Here is a 19355-nt window from a genome sequence, read left to right on the forward strand (position 1 = left end):
TTGTACAGAGGAATAGAAATGACGAAAATACGAACATACAAAAATACGTAAAATGCAAATCATGATGAATTGATCAGGTCATCAGAAGTTTGGACCAAAGTTAGCAACTTTAAACAAAATTTGTTTATGGAAATAAAATTGAAGGTTAAATCTGTGTTGTTTCAGTGCACTGCCTTTTCGTCTTCTGACCATCTATCTCTACATAGTCTTCCACTTTTACCCCTGCTGCTACATTTTGACCATCTTCACTATCTGCCACTTTTTGCCCTCCACACATTTGTTCATCATCCTCTTCACTAACACCACCTTTCCTATCATCTTCTTTGTCATCGCCTTCAGCTTCACATCTTTTCCTTTGAGGAATCACCTGAAAAAATGCATCTTTCCAGTCTCTTGTTTCCAAGTACTTTAGCAGTATCTCGACAACTTGATTCACAGTAAGTACCTGCAAAATTTATCGTCTCATTCAGTTTTTGCTAAAGGAAAGATTTAGCAATAGGCTTATTTAGGAGCTAGGCCTTCTTTCATTGTCTTGAAACTGAAAAAAAAACGAAGCTTGTTGACGAAAAAAGAACAGACCTGAGAACTGGACATCTTTAGGTAAGTTCCAATTGGCAGTTTGGCAGTTTTAATCCCTTGCTCTTCTGCTTTCTTCATCGTAATGCCTTTCCAACGGTTCCTGTCCACCAAACCACCGATGATATATATAGCTTTTGGATCGAGTTCATCCAGAACGTTTTCAGAGTCGGCTGTGAGGTACACCAACTTTTCTTTCTGATCTTGAAAAGCTTCTATATAGGATCCATCCTCCTTCTCCATTACCCACTTATCATAACCCGGGATCCTTAGAAGCTGACTGTGCATTTCTCCCTGACAGCCTGTCAGCCAGAGATGGGCCGGCAAGTCACATCTTCCGTTTATCGCATAGCAATACATAACCTGCAAGTTACATGAACAGTAACTAGCTCAATATTGGTTGGCTCTGTGAGAAGCTAATGCCAAACATGTCAATCCAAACACAGGCTTACAACAGAGCATGCTGTAAAATTGAAAGGAAAATGCAAGTAAGTAGCTGGAAAGAGGAAGTTTCCGGAGCTTGCATTTTGGGGATCGATGAAATATCCAAGCTATCGTAAGTATGCAAGACAACAGAAACTCGAACTTTCACTTTCGCTGCTAATAATTTGCGAATAAGGAGCTTTTTGTGCCATAAATTTTCCTTCGATTCCCAAAGCTAACTACATTTTCGATATCACTGGTAATGTACCCAATGGTAGTAGCTAGGTATGAACACTTTCAAGATCTGCAGGTCCATTATTGTTCTACATGGTTTCAATTGGCTTTGTTACTAGAACAATGCTCGGATAAACAATGGAATAAAACATTGAAATACTCCGGTAAACTCACCCCCAAAACCCCTAAAACCCCCAAAAATGTTCTTTTCAAATTGAACAGAATTACAGGGAAACCCTAGATAAGAGAAGGGAGAAGAAATGCCAAAGAGGAGACCTGTTGAACGAGGCTATGCAGTTCCGAAGGGCTCATGAGATGGGCGAATTCGAGATCGATAACAATATTCTGGCCACTGATTCTCGCTTCGTTCAGCCTCTCCATTTTCATTCCCTTTTCGACATTCCTCTGTTCCATACGCTCTTTCCTCATCTCTTTCCTCCCCTGAATCAGCTTTTCCTTCTCCTCCTCGCTCAAATTCGCCAGTTTCTCGTCCCATTCCTTCCGCTTGCGCTCGGCTTCCTTCTTCTTGTGCTCCTTCATCTGAGCCTTCTTCTCCGCCTTCTTCGCCTCGTACCGCTGCTGCTTGAGCAGCCGCTTTTGGGCGTTTTTCGACATGGTCTGCTCTGTGGCGGCGTCGGCGGCGGCGGCGGTGGTGCTTTCGCCATTCTGCAGCGACTCCACTGCTGTTTCCATCTCAAGAGAATTGGTCCGAGTGATTGGTTGTACGATAAGATGAACTGCTGGATGAAGAAAGGGTTTCGCCCGATGCTGCAGAGCGAAACGACGTCGTAATAACAAAGTTTTCCAGGTCTCGCAGAGAACCAATTGAAAGCCCGGCCCGGTATAGTAACACCAGCAAACCATACGGCGCCTGTCGAGTTTCCTTTTTATTTTTCGATTTTTTTTTTCTTTCAATTATTATAAAATTAAATAAGATAAAGAAAATATTGAGTAAACTACCAATTAATAATATGACATAGTGCCCCTCAAAATTATACTTAATACTGATTTAACCCCCCATCTTTTTATGAATGACATCATTGCAACAATTTATTATTTCTTTCAACCAAAAAAATAAAAAAGTTATTGTTTGTGGTTCACTTTTTTTTTTTGATAAGAAATTGTTTGTAGTTCACTTAAAAACTTATGTACTTCACTGATAAATAACTACGCTTAGAACATAATTGCAACAATAAAGTCCGGTTAATTTTTCAATAATCGTGAATTACTTTTCACAAATACAATTATATCGTAAGCAATGTGATTAATTTATCAATAGAACCAATTAATTGTATACAACGTTTTTTATTTGGTAACAAAATATTTTATAGTATATTATACGTAGTTATTCAATCATGAGTTAATTTCAATATAACAGTCAATTAGAGTAAACATATTTTGTATCGAGATTGAACAAGTTTACGACATCTAAAAGAGAATTAGAATCCAATTGGAGGAGATTTTTAATTATATTCGAACTACCACTTCTTTATATTCATGGAATCTCATTACATAAAATTTAAAACTAATCCTTATAAATGCTTAAAAACAACAATTTACAAATACACACGAATATTGTTATAAATTCGAAATGTGACACTTATAAATTTTTGTTATATTAAAAGGAAAAAAATATAATATGTTACTAAATTGGGTGAACATCGATTGTATCAAATACAACTATACAGATTCACGGAATCTCATCACCTACAATTTTAAATGAATCCCTTACAAATGTCTAACAACTATCGATCGATACGAAGATAAACATGCAGATAATCCAGACACGGGTCAAATATAAATAACCACGTGTACTCAACATGCAAATATTGCAAATTAGGAGACCACGGCAGCAAAAAACCCAGTGCCCCAAAAAGTAAATCTGCAGTTGTGAAGGGCACGGGCGCTTATTTTCACTTGTTTAATTTAATTAATATTTTATTTTTTCCCCTAGCGAAGGAGCTATTTCTCGCTTCATTGTTCGAAACAACAAAAGAAGGAAAAAATTACAAAGAAGCCCCAAATTCAGAAACACCCCGAGAAAACACACACACACGCAGTGAATGCTCCAGTTGAGAAATTTCCGCGCTCTCGTGTGAAGAAATTCGCTGAATTTTAGTTTCCATGGCCGAGGAGCTGGAGCAGAAGCTGAGAGCACTGGGATCGAACTTGGAGAGTCTCCCTGCTTCAAAAGACGCTCTCATTAAGCACTTGAAGGTGAGCGCCTCCTCGTTGTATGTCTTGTTTGCGTGTGAATTGTCTTCAGGAAAGAGTATTTTAGCGTTTACTAGTCAATTTGTGCTTCGTCTGGAAGTTCCTTCTTGATGCATGCTTGTAATTTTTGGAAGTTGTCGTTGTGTGTATAATTGGGGTTGAATTAGGGTTCATTTGAGGTGCTATTTTGGCTCTGTTATTTTGGTAACTAAGCAGAAAGTCCGGGGCTTTTTTTTAATTTCAAAAGATTTGAAGTTTGTCAGAGTTGTGACGTATGATATTCGAAGCTTTTGGTGTCCTTGAATTCAATTTAAAGTTGCATGTGTCTGCATTGGCGTAAGTTTTAGCTTTCTGATAATTGGGATTGAATTAGGGCACACGGAAATATGAGGTACTCAAAATAATTATAATTAAATTTCCAAGAAGAATTTAGTTATTATCATCTCTCTTTAAATTGTTAGCTACAGTTTTCTCATGTAAGAAGTTAAGAGAAGTTTTTATTTTTATCTTATTTTTATTTTCATTTTTATTTTTATTTTATGGGGAAGTTCAATAAGTGTTTTCTTTGCCCACTACAGTATCGTAAAGGTTATTGACACAATATATGTTAGTATATAATATGCGAGAAAATATTTGATTATAGAGTTAGCTAATTAGCTCACTTTGATAAGCTTTTGGTATGTCATCTGTGTTTTGATATGTATCTATGGTTGTGTTGACATATAGGCATGGGTATATTGAGAAATAGGAAAATTAAAAGAACCTATTTCCGTAGGAGATTATATTAGAGCCCGTGCACTACAAGCATGTTAGTTTCGTCCCTCAATGTACCTAAGTGAACAAAAGGGACATCATGCTGGAATGCAATTTATCTATAATTACTCTCAGCACTTAGATTTGCTTTCTCCATCAAAGACCTCATACTTCTATCATTTACATCCAGAATAATAGGTATATTATTTTCTTTTGAAATTAGTTCATAGAACTGATGCTTCTGAACCCTATTTCTGTAGAAACATAAAGTTTATATTGAGCTTCTTTCCGCTATTCCACAAGTTTGGATTAAGATTGCTCTAGGGTTTTGAGAAGGAACTGAGCATTTCAAGGTAGCCTGGGAGAAATCCCAAGCCTAAAAGAATAAAAAAAAAAGGATCCCTATATAATTCACTAGAAAAAGAATCCCCATATATTCACTAGAAAAAAGAATCTTGTTACTAGAATTTTGATTAAACTGTGTTATATATAGCCTGCTTAAGATATATTGGAAAGACATTGTTTTGTGTTGTTGGTTGTTATTTTTGGTTGTCAAAGTTCCTGCTGGTGTGTTATATGTATGTTATTGTGCTTCCTGTTTCAATAGAGATCCTGTTAGTATTATTCAAATATAATATTTAGATATATTTTTGAATGCTAGACGTTATTGGCTTTTGAAATTTTACCATGGTTTGGTCTAATGGAGTGAGATCCTGAAGTTTTGGTAGTGGCTTGGCATAAAGTTATCTGGACTCTCTACTGATAGCTTCTTAATACTGTGGAACTTTTCCTCCTCATGCAGCAAGGTTTGACATGCCTATCTGAATTAGATCAGTCACCACCAGAATCAGTGCTGCAGTCTATGCAGCCTTTCTTGAATGCAGTTGTCAAGCCAGAACTTTTGAAACATCATGATCGAGAGGTAAAGCTCTTCGTAGCTGCATGTATCTGTGAAATAACTCGAATTACTGCACCCGAGGCTCCTTTCGACGATGATGCATTAAAGGTACTTCTTTATCCTCAACAGCTAATAGCTAATGGAGATTGTACCAATTGATGCTTGGTTCCTCATCATGAATTTTATGATTATGGTTCTGATAATTGCTGTTTAATCTATTCCAGGATATCTTTCAGTTGATTGTGAGTACTTTCAGTGGCTTAAGTGATACAAACGGCCCATCATTTGGAAGGAGAGTTGTTATTCTTGAAACTTTGGCAAGATACAGGTCATGTGTTGTGATGCTGGATCTTGAATGTGATGATCTCATATGTGAAATGTTCAATACTTTCTTCGCTGTTGCAAGGTGCGGCCCTTTTGTTATTGAGCTATCTTTCATCAGTTGCAAAACATGTTTATTCATGTTTCGTGCTAGATACTCTTTTCTACACTCTATCTTGTCAATGACAAGTTAGTCATTTAGCATCTGCGGAGTTTATAATGAAGCACTGTGCCACTTTTGTGTTTGTCAATTTCCTGCTTCTGTGCCAGTTGCAGAAATTGAAGCTTTAGCCTGACTATAGGATTTTGAATGATTTTTTTCATTTGAAGATGATATTAATTCTCTAAATCTCCTTGGAGGCCAGAGATAAAAAAAAAAAAGAATTATAAGTCAGAATTAGACAACTCTGTGTTCTCTATCTTTCTAATCTGCCCAATTCCTGCACCGTGAAGGGAAGTTAAAAAGTCTGGTCCTTGTAGTAACTTTTGGTTGGTTCTAGGACTCATTGACTAATTAATATGCAGTCTAAAGAACTTATTTCAATTTCATATTCTTTATGGTTTACAATTGCAAACTTACATGAGATTGGCTGGTGATAAAGCATTTCTCGTTGCTGTTTGTCTGCCTAACACCATTTGCTACCTTTTTGAACATAGGGAAGCAAAATATGCTATAGTTATTTGAAACTTTGTGACGGTATACCACCTTCAGAAACAGTGATTACGAATCTAACACCATCAATAATTTTTCTTAGAAACAAGGCTACCTGTGTATAGATAGTCGATCAGGATGCATCATTCTATTAATATAATAACTTGTACTTTTTTCCCCATTGCAGAGACGAGCATCCTGAGAATGTCTTGACTTCAATGCAAACAATCATCGAGCTTCTCTTAGAAGAAAGTGAGGATATACAAGAGAATCTTATACTTACTTTGTTGTCTGTTTTAGATCGTGATAATAAGGTAAACATATCTTCTTTTTTTTGCCTCATGATTTTTTATTTTTTAGTTTTTGAGTGCCTTTTTCATAATGAGAATTGAATGTTGGAACTTTTTCTTCAAGGATGTGACTGTTGCTGCAAGAAAGGTTGCTATGAATGTAATAGAGCATTGTGCTGGAAAATTGGAATCTGGCATAAAGCAGTTTCTTGTATCTTCAATGTCTGGAGACAACAAGTCCCTGAAATCTGAGATTAATTACCATGGCGTAATTTATAATATCTTTCACTGCGCTCCTCAAATCTTATCAGGAGTTGTTCCTTTTCTTACCGGAGAGCTACTGGTAATCCTACTCAGCTGATTTTATTTGATTATCTTGTTTCTACATAACAGAGGATGATTGCATCGTGCTTACTAGTATGCCATGGTGTACTATGTTTCCTTTTTGGTACGAGTGCATGATTTCATGTGCAATATTACAAAAATATATTGTTCATTCTCTTGGGGGTTGCGATAGGCACCAAGGTGGAGTTGCTTTGAAATCTCTTCACCCCCTGCACGAATTCTCTCCTTTCATTGTCAAGTCGCTGACTTTTAAGTGGCTGCTATAAATTCTCAAAATGTTGTGGCACTTTTAATCCTTCATGTTTGGATGTTAGATAAGTTAATCATTTTCAAATGTTTCCATAAACAGAGCGACCAATTAGACATTCGTTTGAGGGCAGTGGGTTTAGTCGGTGACCTCTTTGCTCTGCCTGGATCTAATACTGGAGCATTCCAGCCAGTCTTTTCGGAGTTTCTGAAAAGGCTCACTGATAGAGTGGCAGAGGTCAGAATGTCTGTCCTTGAGCATGTCAAAAGTTGTCTTCTTGTGAATCCATTCAGACCTGAAGCTCCTGAAATAATCTGTAAGATATTTTCGTCCTTGTTCTTCCCAAGATTATGGTTCTAAGGTCCTTTATCTTGATAATGCCAATCAATTCTCAGCTGCACTTTGTGACCGATTGTTGGACTATGATGAAAATGTTCGTAAACAAGTCGTCTCTGTGGTTTGTGATGTGGTATGTCATGCCCTCACATCCATACCTGTTGAAACCATCAAGCTGGTTTCTGAACGCCTTCGAGACAAATCTGTATGTAGATCTATCGATGTCTTTACACCCCTTTCTACAATTCCTGATATCTGCCTTCCTTTAATACATTAACATTTCCTGCAAACGTCCAGCTGTTGGTTAAAGGGTATACGATGGAGAGGTTAGCTGACATATACAGATTATCTTGCATGAATCGGTCCAGTGGCTCAATAGAGGATGATGACTATAATTGGATTGTCGGAAAGATTTTGAGATGCTTCTACGATAAAGATTTCAGGTAACTCATTCGATTTCTGGTTACGGCGATTACTTATATTGTCTGGTAATTATTCGACGAATAAAAATAATATCTTCAAAGAAATTACTTGTATGGTGTTTGATTCCCATTGGAGATGGTTTGTTGAGAACTAGAACCAATATGATGCATATTAATAGGTAAATAACTTTTTAAAAAATGTAATATCCAAGAAGTGGCTAAAGAAAAACTTCGAGCTGTGGCTACAATAAATTACTGTAGTGATTTCTAATATGCTATCTCTTGGACTTTATTTCTCCTTGCAGATCAGATACAATTGAACGCATCCTATCTCTATCCTTGTTCCCGGCTGGTTTTTCTGTCAAAGATAAGGTGGCGAAGTGGGTTGGTATTTTCTCTGGGTTCGACAAAATTGAGGTCAAGGCTCTTGAGAAGATACTAGAGCAGAAGCAAAGGTTCGTGAAACTAGTTGCTTAGACATGTAAAGTTTTTGTATAATGTTTGTAGATCAACAGTAGATGAGTTTAGAACTGCATAACCACTCATGAAACAAGTCTCATGGAGTGAATAATGCGGTGCAGGTTACAACTGGAGATGCGCAAGTACCTTTCTCTGAGACAGTTGCCTGAGGTTTGTAATAACCAGTTATGCAGTTTCGATCTTTGCTACTGGAAGTATTAAGAACTTTTGACGAACGTATTAGGTCGTTGTTCTTGTGCAGGAAGGTGACGGCGCGGAGACCCAGAAGAGAGTAATCTTTTGCTTTCGTGTTATGTCTCGCTGTTTTACGGATCACGTAGAGGCAGAGGAATATTTTCAGATTCTTGACCAGTTAAAAGATTCCAACATTTGGAAACTTTTGAGGCAACTTCTTGATCAAAATACTAGTTCTGTCCAAGCCAGTAGTTCGAGGGTGAGGCAGTAATCTGATATTGAAATAACCGTTAATTTTTTTTTTTTTTTTACCAAATTCCCTTTCTTTGTCAATGAGCGAACAATAAAATGCTTCCGAAATCTAAAGAAGGGTTTCTTATTTATTGTAAATGTCATGCAGGATGATCTGCTAAGAATCCTTGGTGAAAAGCATCGACTCTATGAGTTCCTAAGCACTCTCTCTTTGAAATGCTCTTATCTACTATTCGACAAGGATCATGTCAAAGCAATTCTTCTGGAGGCTGGTTTACAGAAATCTTCTGGAAATAATGAATTAATTTTGTCGTGCATGACCATTCTTGTGGTATGGCATGTGCTTTTATGTTGAATCTTTATTAGTAGTTATTGATGACTGCCGGTAGCTTTATTATATACTATATATTTTCGTCCAAGTACCCCTTTGACTATTTAAAAGTGGGCTGAAAGAATGTCTAAGCATGTTTAAACTTGACTTGACTAATCGATTTCATGTCCTCTGTGACTGAATATTTGCCATTTGATGTAGGTGTAGTGGTGTATATGGAATGCCAACCATTCATTGTGCCTCAACATGTCATATAGTATTTTTTCCTGAAAAATTGCAAATCTAGAGATGCACATATATTTTTCACTTGCGTGTTGGTTTGGTAACCCAATTCTTAATAGGGGACACTATTTTTGAGTTGGTGGAGCATGTAGAGTTTAAGGAACTTGATATCCTTTCTTTTTGTCTTAAAAGTGCATGAGGCTATACTGATCTTCTAAGATGGTATATCGATTTCACTTATAGGTGAAAAGATAAAAACCTAAATGATGCTACAATTTGCCTATAGTTGTTGGAACAACTGTGCTTTGTGATCCATGGCAAAGGTTGTGTGCTTAAATGTTCTTACTTAAATCCTCATCCTGCAGGAGAATTGTTTAAGTTGGTATCATGAGCCAAAAACTTTAAAATCCCTTCTTATTGTATCATGGCTTGAACTTTCAGATTCTTGCTCGATTTTGTCCTTTACTTCTTGGTGGGATTGAAGAAGATTTGGTGCATCTTCTTGAGGATGAGAATGAAATAATAAAGGAGGGTGCTCTGCATATTCTTGCAAAGGCTGGGGGTACTATCCGAGAACAACTGGGAGTTGCATCAAAGTTAGACTAAATTTTATCTCTTCTTAGTTATTCTTGCGCCGCTTTTCTGGTTGTCTTTCTTCACTAAAGTACAATACTTTTGATTATAGATCATTAGATCTGATTCTGGAGCGCATATGCTTTGAGGGTAACCGAAGACAGGCCAAGTATGCTGTTCATGCCCTGGCATCGATAACAAAAGATGATGGACTCATGTCACTCTCTGTTCTATACAAGGTTTCTTTTTGCTGCCTTCTTTTTTAACTCATTCTCTTGTCTTATTCTCAATTATAATTTTGTATTGCTTTCTGTCATTTTATATGCTTTCTATTCTGCTAAAAAGTTTGATGATTCTGTATTATGCCTTCTGTTCTAAACGAGTAGAGGCTAGTTGATATGCTTGAAGAAAAGGCACATTTACCGGCTGTATTGCAATCCCTTGGATGCATAGCACAAGCTGCTATGCCAGTCTTTGAAACAAGAGAAAGTGACATCGAGAAGTTCATAAAGGAAAACATACTGGAGCATGGACATGTATGACATTTGGAATTTGCAAGAACTTTATGATCCAATTTTCTTTTGTTGTTACAAAGTTTAATAAACATACTTCAATTGCAGAAATTGCAGGTAACAGGGGATGAAGCACCTGATAGTTGGGATGATAGAAGTGAACTTTGTTCTTTAAAGGTCTTCTTTCCGCACACTTTTCGTCCTTCATCACTGCAACACTGCACATCTTGGAAACCTTTATGGACTAAATGAGCATTCAATTGTCTCTGCAGATTTTTGGGGTTAAAGCACTGGTCAAGAGCTACCTACCTATCAAGGATCCTCACCTTCGTTCTGGAGTTGATGGCCTAATTGAAATCCTCAAGAATATACTCTCTTTTGGTAATATCTCAAGAGAGATAGAATCAAGGTAGTTTGGACAGTATTTCATCTAAAAGTGATTTCACTTGTATGAACATTGCTTAAGATTCTATTGACGTGGTTTATCTTTTAATGTTTCAGTTTAGTTGACAGGGCTAATTTGAAGCTTGCTGCAGCAAAAGCTGTTCTTCGTTTATCAAAGCACTGGGAGCACAAAATTCCTATTGACGTCTTTTATCTTACATTGAGAACTTCAGAGGTAGAGTTTACTTAACTTGGAGGATATGGTCATTTGTGGAACTAGTTTCTATTAAGTTGAAATGGATCACTGTGTTTTTCTTACTCTCTCACCGTTGGGTTCTGAAGGACAATTTTCCTGAGGTAAAGAAATTATTACTCGACAAGATTCATCAGTATGTAAAGGAGCGGATTTTAGACCCTAAATATGCTTGTGCCTTCCTGCTTGATCTTTCGTCACAGCAGTCAGATTTGGAAGAGGTAAAGGGTATTTCGGTTTTCACTCTATTCTACTGTTTGGTTTTTGATTGATTTTATACTACATCTATCACTGGAAAAATCCCCATGTTTTTCAAATAAATTTTGATGATGCATTCTCCTAATTTAGCAGAACAAACGCAACTTGAATGACATCATCCAGTTGTGTCGGCAAGGAAGGGGGCGACAAGTTTCTTCACAAACTGATGCAAATTCTCCCCCACATTATCCAGAGCTTATGTTCCCATATGTGGTTCATTCCCTTGCTCACCATCCCTCATTTCCTAATATTGACGAATGCAAAGATACAAAAACATTTGAAGTTATGTACAGGTACTTTAGATTGACAATTATAATACTTAAATTAAGAAAATAACGTGCAGGTGTAATATTATATGGGGTGTTGTATCGTAACTTGTAATTAATCACACGCTTGATTAGCAGTACTTTCGAAACTAACCCCGCTCTTTCCTCGCATGCTACTGGAGTGTCTTGGTTAAGATAGACATTTGAAACGGCTATGCTTTTTGCTGGAATATATTTCTCATGCATTCTCCTTCGTATGAATCACGAATTTTTTGAGCTCTGTCGGAGAATATGCATCGTGGATCTACTTAAATCTGAACAATGTAGATGCAATCTCATAGATACTGAATTGATATCTATTAGATAGGAAGCTCAGGAGTGTGGTTGCTTGATAAGTGTCTCCATTCTTTTTGTTTGACAAAATTAATTTACTTCTTCTAATGGTGTAGTCTTTTTTATTTGATACCTAACTGATTGTTACGATGAAAAACTGGCTTTAGATGAAACAATAGATGTTCAGATTTCATTTGTTTAGATGTGGTAGAAGATGATCTATATGATCCAAATAGAATTGTAGTCGAGATATCTACCGGAATTGGAAACTAATTAAGGCCATGATATTGAGCATGACTTGCAACCTCGATAGCCTAATGCCGTATTTATTGGTTTCTTGCCAGTAACAAATGTTGTCGTAAACAAAAAAATATTTCCATTTGGGAAGTGGCAAATGTTGTGGTCGAAAAGATCCCCATACGTTAAGGCAGTCAATCAATTATGGAAAACCAAAACATAGAATGTTGTAAGTGGCACTTGATAGTTGGTTGATATAAATTAGATAAGGATTGAACCTAATAACTTCTAACTTAACTGATTGAAGATTCCAAGTGGCTAAAGTCATCGGTTTGTGACATGAGATTTGCACACGATCAATTTTCTCTCTGCATGTGAGGGCAGAACTGCGATGTTAAAATAAAAGTTATGAAGTACTGATACTGTGAAAATGTTGAGGCATAAAAATAATTAAATAAGGCCTAAAACCCATACACATGAAAATTATACATGTCGCTTGTATTACTTGCTTGTGTTCTCATATCTGTTAGAAGCACGTTGGCTCATGCCTATGCAGAGAGTTTATCAAGTCATTCAAGTCTGTCGAAAAGAAACGTACAAGCAGCAAGGATAATTTCTAAATATTTGTCACGAGTCCTTTTTGGTTTCTAAACCATGTTTTATTAGTTTTTCGGTTGTTATGAGTGTGTTTGGTCTTCAGTTGCTAAAGACTGTATATTGAAATAAATAGATGATAAATATATGTGTATATTATATGTTATACTTTATAAATAGATGATAAATATATGTGTATCTCAAATTAGTAATACAACTGACTTGCACAAAATTACGTGCTATTATGAAGTTTCTTAATATAGCTAGAATCTGACCTGAAATTTATTTAAGTATGATTTGTATTTCAAATCAGTTAATTATGCACCTTCTGCGGGCTTCATATTTGTGCCATAAGAGGACCTTGTGCCTCGGTTCAGTTGGCACATTTATTGTTTAAAGAGAATGATTAAAGAAGGAGATTGTAACTCACGTTTTTAGAAAAATCATAATATGGCGAATATGATTTTCATCAGTAGAGGCTTGATGATATGAATATTTGTTGGCTATTTGGTTCAATTTCTTTTTTGAAAGAAGTGTAACAGCATGGTGAAAAACAATCCACCAATTTTTCATTATTTATTTTCCTGGTGGGATATTTGCTCAGGATGCATTTAGTTTCGAAAAGCATTTGTTGTGATATGTGATGGTAGAATGGGATAAATGAATATGATTTATCTGGCGTACATGACAGAATTTGTTTATTTTCGCTCTAGAAAATGGTTATTTTGGAACCTGTAGAGTAAATATTTGTTTAAGTAATAAATGAGTTCATTTTAGGAGTTTAATTGGTGTCACATGTGAGTCCAGAGGGGTCATTAAAGAATTTGTTGTGTGGCTTTTGGAAGGTTGAGCGAATCTGAATATACGTATTTGCCCTTAGTCAAAGCCAATTGATTAAATTGACGATTTTTAGCAAGCATTGTACCTTGACAACACGCATCAAGAACTTCTAGAACCTTTAACTTGCAGAATGACAACACAATGGGCATACTTGTAAAACTCAACATCTGCCTGAAGTTTTTTCTCCTGCATCATTTAATATATGCTATCTGTTTCAGGAAATTGTATATGTTCATATCTATGCTGGTACACGGAGATGCAGATGGAAAATCTGATGTCAGTGTTAGCAAGGACATGGAGACTTTTTCATTATTGAATTCAATCTTTCTACTTATCAAGCGCTCGAGAGATGCTTTTGATGCAGCCAAGTCCAAGGTTGGATGTTTTGATACCATTAGATTTATCTTCTCATCTTATAATGCAATTTCTTATGGAAAATTTACATTATTTGGCAAGATAGGAGTTAGGACATCTCTTCACACATTGAGAAAGGACGACGAGTCAACATATCAAATAAAACACAATGCTTAAATTAGAATATTCATGATGTTACTGTTGTTTCGGTTCCATGTAACATTTTCAAAATCATGTATTTCAGAATTCGTATGCTCTGTGCGATCTTGGTATGTCAGTTGTGAAAAGGTTGGCTCCAAAACAAGACGATCTTCAAGACTCAAGTGCATCCATAAACCTACCTTCTATGCTCTATGACCCAATTCCAAAGAAAGAAGAAAACGACTCGCTGGTATGTGCAATCAAACTTCATTGATCTTTGCATGAATTATCATATCTGCTTGATGATATGATGTCTCACAAGTGGAAGAATTGTCTACTCCCCTCCCTTGATTTTTTTCTACATCTGATCTCAGTTCTCAGAAGCAAGTCATGTTCTTGTGGAAAGAGTGTATTCGTTTCTCTCTTATTTGCTGTTGCCCAATGTCTCTTTATGTCGTGTGCCACAAGTTACAGCACTGTCCTCCGCCTGAGGATGCTCTAAACCTAGAAGCTTTGACACCGAGGCTATTTCAGTCAGCGTATTTATTTGATTATGACTGACTGCTTCTGTGGAAATATGCAATAAAATGTCACTTTGAATCTTTTCATGCATGTCTTCCTTCTGTTCAATCACTGTCAGGCATGGACTCCATCTCTAAATCCGGCTTGCCGATCTAATTTCTAATAGTACCTCTTATATTTACCTCTTCTAAGGCATTAACTGTAAAGGTATACCATATGGTATTCTGCCTTCATTCTTTCCATTTATGCTGTTCCTCCACCTCCCAATGTTTATTACAAGGTCAAGCATTTTTTGTATTTTACGAGGAAGTATAAGAGATGCTTTTGGCGCCTGTGCATTTTATTTTTCTTATTCGTCTTTTTGCTGATCTTCTTGAGGATGTATGTACATGAATATTGAACTAGCATGTTGACAATCGGTATCTTGCTTCTAACATGAATAGAAATGGAAACTTGCTAGCTTTTATGTTATTCATGACGTCTATACCTGGTTGTGTGCATTTTTCTAAACTAGACTTGTGAAGAAGAGAAGACATGGCTGGCAGATGATGATATCTTGGCCCACTTTGAATCACTTGAATTGGAAACCAATGGAATTGTAAGTTTTGGAAATAATTTCACCTAATGGCATATTATTCAATCTATGACTTGTTAGGTAATCTGTTAGTAAGGTATTTTGTCTACTCCAGGTTAATTCAGCACTTGAGGAGGATGATATCATGAAGGATAGTGAAACAGAGGGCAGCGAAATACCATTGGGAAAGTTGATGAAACGACTAAAAGCTAAAGGAGCAAAGGCAAGAAAAGAGGTGAAGCATGAGTCTACACCAGCTGGCGGGGAAAATACAAATGAATTTGATATCTTGAAAATGGTGAAGGAAATAAATTCCGACAATCTGGATACAGCTGTCAAGTTTAGATCGAGTAACGGTCATGAGTATGTTCAAAAAAAGAAGAGAAGCAACCATAATCTTCAGAGGAAAACACTTTTTGATGAATCAACGGATGTTCCTGTACCAAAACGTAGGAGAACATCATCCGCCCAAGCTAACAAGTCTCTCCGTTCTAAGAGACCTGCTAATATAAATCAGGAAAATAGCAGTGTTGACTCTGAAAAAGTGGATGAGGAGCTTCAAACTAGTGCAGAAGATGAACCTGTGAAAGAAACAATGGCTGATTCTACAGAGTCAGACTTGTTTGTTTCACGTATTGGGAAGAAATCCAGCTCCTCTAAGCAGAAAGGTAAACGACCTGACAGAGATCAGACAGAGACTCTCTATACCCCTCCTAATGCCAAGGTATACTTCTCTACTGATGAAAATTTGTGGAATGCCTATGGTGATTCTTGAATATAAAATTTTCACCTTTGTTTGTGCAGAAGCCCAAGAAAGTTGCAGAAATCGATAGTACAGGCTCATTCATTTTTTCCAAGTCTACGTCATTGAAAAAGCAAAAACAGAACAGTTTGACTGGTTTAGTAAAGGTTAGTGCGTCCCATCTTTTGTCTGAGCTTCTGAGCTTGTGAAGGGAAACATGCTGGTTTTTAAACTTGTATGGGTTCTGTTTAAAGCACTGAAGAAGTATATTTATGGGATTGTATGATAGCTTGAGTGTCATTGTGAGAAATGAGAAACTTGAAATCCAAAATATATGATGTGTTTTTGGTGCATTGAGCTATCTCCTGCTCTCTTTGCCAAATGATGAAATGCTTTCTAGAATAAATTGGTTTTTTTTTTTTTTTTTTTTTTTTTTGGAGTAAAAATAAATTGGTTGGTGTTGCTAAATTCTGCATCTTTACTTGCATAATTATTTTACTTTTTATAATTAAATTCTCTACAACTTCCGTTCTCTAAATTTTACTTTAACCCAGTATCCACTTTGTTTCGTCTTTAGTGCACAACAAAGGATTCGGGAAGTTCCACCGCTGACTTAATTGGTTGCAGAATAAAAGTCTGGTGGCCTATGGATAAGGAGTAAGTGCTTTATGATTTGATTTGTATCCTATAGTCTTGTTCTGACAATTGTAACATAAACAAAAGATTTGGAAAGGCTAATGTATAGAATGCTAGTGTAGGTATCAAACCATCTTTCCTGTAGCATTCTTGTGAAATTTCTGCTCAAAAGTACTTTGTAACTCTGATTTCTAAATTTTTACTGGAGAATAATTTGACACCAAGCCCACCTGTTCCTATCCCCACCCCCACCCCACCCCATAAAAGAAAACCACAGAAAAGGAGAATGCAGACTGAAATAACTAAAAAAATATAACGAGTGAAGTGGAATATGAATTCCTCCATATAGGCATATGGCTATGTGGATCTTTCTTCCAACTGAGTACCATACTCAGAGACTTCCTTACCATTATCTCTACCCTTTGCATATAGAGTTACGATTCATCCAGGGAGATCAAGAGAGAGAGAGAGAGAGAGTGAGAGTGAGAGTTAGAGAGAGGAGAGAGTTGGCATTTCAGCTATATCCAGTTACAGTTGTGAATTTTTGTACCCAGATAGCTTACAATTCTCATGGAGTTCATAGAAGATTTGCGGTTGTTCTAGATTGAATCATGACATATGTTCTTCTTGTATGACTTCACGCAGATTTTACGAAGGTGTGATCAAGTCGTTTGATACCGAGAAAAAGAAGCATGTGGTAAGCTGCAGCTTGATTGTCTTTTGCCCCCCTGTTCGCTTTATTCCTTTTCGTTTTAATATTTTTATCAATTTATTACAGATATTATATGATGATGGAGATGTGGAAGTTCTTCGATTAGATAAGGAACGCTGGGAGCTTGTTGATAATGGTCGAAAATCTGAGAAGGTCTAAATATAAAAAAATAACTGTTTCCTATCAGAAATGTGTTTAGATACTGTTTTAGCATAAGATCTGACAAAGTGAACACACCATTTGCAGAGATCAAGTTTGTCAAAGGGTTTTCATCCCAAACGAGGGTAAGTGTTACCTTAATTAGATGTGAATATACACTTGCTAGTTTACAGTTTCATGTTGAACCGCCCACTTCCACCTTTTTTTTCTTTTTAATACATAAACACTCATTTACGCATGAGCAGCTAAATATTGGTGTACTTACGTAAAGTAGTAGTTCATCTAAGATAATACTTAAAAGTAATTGGTTGTAATTTGCTATATTAGTTGTAATTTGCAGAACTCGTAGGAACTCTTAATCTTATAGTGACATTGTAAATAAAGTAATTGGCAGCTTACTTAAAAGAAATTGTGATTTTTCACCTAAGATAATACTTTAAGAAAGATGTACGCTGCTACTTTCTATTTAACTCAGTTATAGTATGAAAAGCTGAAGTAATAATTTGTAGGCAACTGAATCTTTTTAAATCATTTTCTCCAGTAGCTGAAAAGGTAATAACAACCGAATGTATACACTAACTAACATCTCTTGTTATTTCCTTGTTCGCTTAATTGATTGTTTACCTTGGCATGTGCATGTCTTTGGTGTTGCAAGTGGCTATTATTTGGTACTCATTTGATTGATTCGCAGATCATCTGGGCAGAGAAGGAAATCTGGTGTAGGCTCAGAACAAGCTCAAAATTTGAAAGTGAAGTGAGTTAGTTTTTGTAATTGAAATGCTTATCTCTTTTACTTATTATTATCTTACGCAATTGAACTGACTGGCAGATCTCCATCATCTCAAGGAAGAGGGAAAAGAACCCCACGCAGAAGCCCAAAGAAAAGACAAAGGAGCCCGTTGAAGAGTAAATCTTCTAGTGAAAGCAGTGGCAGCCCAGATACCAAAAAGTCCATAACCGATAATTCTGACTCAGGTGAAGAATCTTACTATTTAGCATCTCCTCAATTTATAACCAAACCAATCTTGCAATATTTGATGACTAGTTTCTGCAGATGGTTTTTTACTTTTTCAATTTATTTATTTAATTTTTTTTATTTTTTTTTGTCTTTACAGAAACATCAGAGAAGGAACAGAATGAAGAGATTGTTAACAGTATGTCTGATGAGGAGCTATCAGACAAGGAGGATAAACAAGAGGAAGACGAAGAGAAGAGTGAAGCAGAAGAGGAGATAGAGAAAGAGAAAGAGAAAGAGAAAGAGAAAGAGGAAGAAAGTGACTCTGAAAATACTGAGAGTGATAATGATGCTCATGAATCTTCGGATAACGAATCAGCCTCTTCTCAAGACGAGGAAGAGGTATACGAGACCAAGGAAGAATCTGAACAGGAAGTTGAAGAAGCAGAAGATATGGATACAAACGAGAAGACCTCTGTTTCTGATTCTGTACAAGCCGAGCTTTCTGATGACGACGAGCTTCTGGTAATTGAATACAACCATTTATCACTTTAGGAGAATTCTTACGTAAATTATTTAACTTCGAGTGATGCGCTAACTTCTTTTGTTTTTGCCCTTGTATAATGCAGAGCACATGGAAACAACGTGCAGGAAAAAAATAGGCTTTGGCGTGTGAATTTAAAGCTGCTGCACTTTTTGATGATTATGGTGCAGAATGGCGAAATTAGTGCAAGAAGCTGAGTGTCCCCCCCATTGATATTGTTGCTGATCTGAATAAATTTGCGTAGAACTGCTGTAGGTCTTAGTACCATAGAAATATAGCATACATGATAATAGTTGTTTGCATTCGTATTGTTGCAAAAGGAGTTTGTCTGCAGCGGGTTATAGTAATTGATTCGTTTTGTATGTCTTAAATTTAAGTTTATTTGTACAGCTATACTTGCTATCTAGCTGGTAGCCTTTGTTGTTCATCTCCCTGATTTCAATGTATGTGAAAAATTGGTGATCTATTTAAGTTTTAGTTTATGAGTTTTGTGAAGTTTACCCAGTAATTTTACACCGTAGATTGTACGCAATTATGCATACTTACATGGTAATATTCTACAACTCCGTTTGAATACATCCTTATGCCATTTGACC

At 36.4% G+C, this 19355-nt stretch overlaps 2 protein-coding genes across 3 annotated transcripts; one reads left to right on the forward strand and one right to left on the reverse strand.

The window, feature by feature from the left end:
* Positions 1-40: 40 nt before the first annotated feature.
* On the reverse strand, positions 41-2164 carry TRM10 (tRNA (guanine(9)-N1)-methyltransferase-like protein). Its single transcript, XM_012993738.2, has 3 exons — positions 1510-2164; positions 580-939; positions 41-445 (listed from the first exon to the last, which is right to left on the reverse strand). The coding sequence occupies exons 1-3, from the start codon at positions 2095-2097 to the stop codon at positions 146-148; spliced, it is 1248 nt and encodes a 415-aa protein (XP_012849192.2). The 5' UTR covers positions 2098-2164; the 3' UTR covers positions 41-145.
* Positions 2165-3061: 897 nt separating this feature from the next.
* On the forward strand, positions 3062-19254 carry LOC105968689 (binding protein). Of its 2 annotated transcripts, none has more exons than XM_012993330.2 (33): positions 3062-3450; positions 5003-5206; positions 5323-5504; positions 6259-6385; positions 6486-6704; positions 7056-7269; positions 7349-7494; positions 7587-7732; positions 8017-8166; positions 8293-8341; positions 8433-8624; positions 8766-8948; positions 9612-9766; positions 9856-9982; positions 10130-10279; positions 10364-10432; positions 10528-10664; positions 10757-10874; positions 10982-11113; positions 11244-11443; positions 13639-13795; positions 14019-14165; positions 14952-15035; positions 15127-15735; positions 15816-15920; positions 16331-16410; positions 17035-17086; positions 17168-17254; positions 17348-17385; positions 17952-18014; positions 18090-18235; positions 18376-18740; positions 18845-19254. In XM_012993330.2, the coding sequence occupies exons 1-33, from the start codon at positions 3358-3360 to the stop codon at positions 18875-18877; spliced, it is 4959 nt and encodes a 1652-aa protein (XP_012848784.2). In that variant the 5' UTR covers positions 3062-3357; the 3' UTR covers positions 18878-19254. The 2 variants fall into 2 exon arrangements, with proteins under 2 accessions (XP_012848784.2, XP_012848783.2); XM_012993329.2 differs by having other exon boundaries at positions 3097-3450; positions 11241-11443.
* The last annotated feature ends 101 nt before the right edge of the window (positions 19255-19355 follow it).

Source organism: Erythranthe guttata, chromosome 13 (assembly GCF_056151865.1).
Source record: "Erythranthe guttata isolate IM_541 chromosome 13, IM_541, whole genome shotgun sequence".
Taxonomy (NCBI): domain Eukaryota; kingdom Viridiplantae; phylum Streptophyta; class Magnoliopsida; order Lamiales; family Phrymaceae; genus Erythranthe; species Erythranthe guttata.

What these genes read in the sequence shown, in the direction of transcription:
- TRM10 (XM_012993738.2), bottom strand. Translation starts at nt 2,097, where the DNA reads ATGGTTTGCTGGTGTTACTATACCGGGCCGGGCTTTCAATTGGTTCTC. An exon ending in TGCATAGCCTCGTTCAACAG is followed by an intron (nt 940 to 1,509) that starts GTCTCCTCTTTG and finishes TGTAACTTGCAG; the next exon opens with GTTATGTATTGCTATGCGAT. An exon ending in TAAAGATGTCCAGTTCTCAG is followed by an intron (nt 446 to 579) that starts GTCTGTTCTTTT and finishes TAAATTTTGCAG; the next exon opens with GTACTTACTGTGAATCAAGT.
- LOC105968689 (XM_012993329.2), top strand. Translation starts at nt 3,358, where the DNA reads ATGGCCGAGGAGCTGGAGCAGAAGCTGAGAGCACTGGGATCGAACTTG. An exon ending in CGTGCATGACCATTCTTGTG is followed by an intron (nt 8,949 to 9,611) that starts GTATGGCATGTG and finishes TTGAACTTTCAG; the next exon opens with ATTCTTGCTCGATTTTGTCC. An exon ending in GTGAACTTTGTTCTTTAAAG is followed by an intron (nt 10,433 to 10,527) that starts GTCTTCTTTCCG and finishes TTGTCTCTGCAG; the next exon opens with ATTTTTGGGGTTAAAGCACT.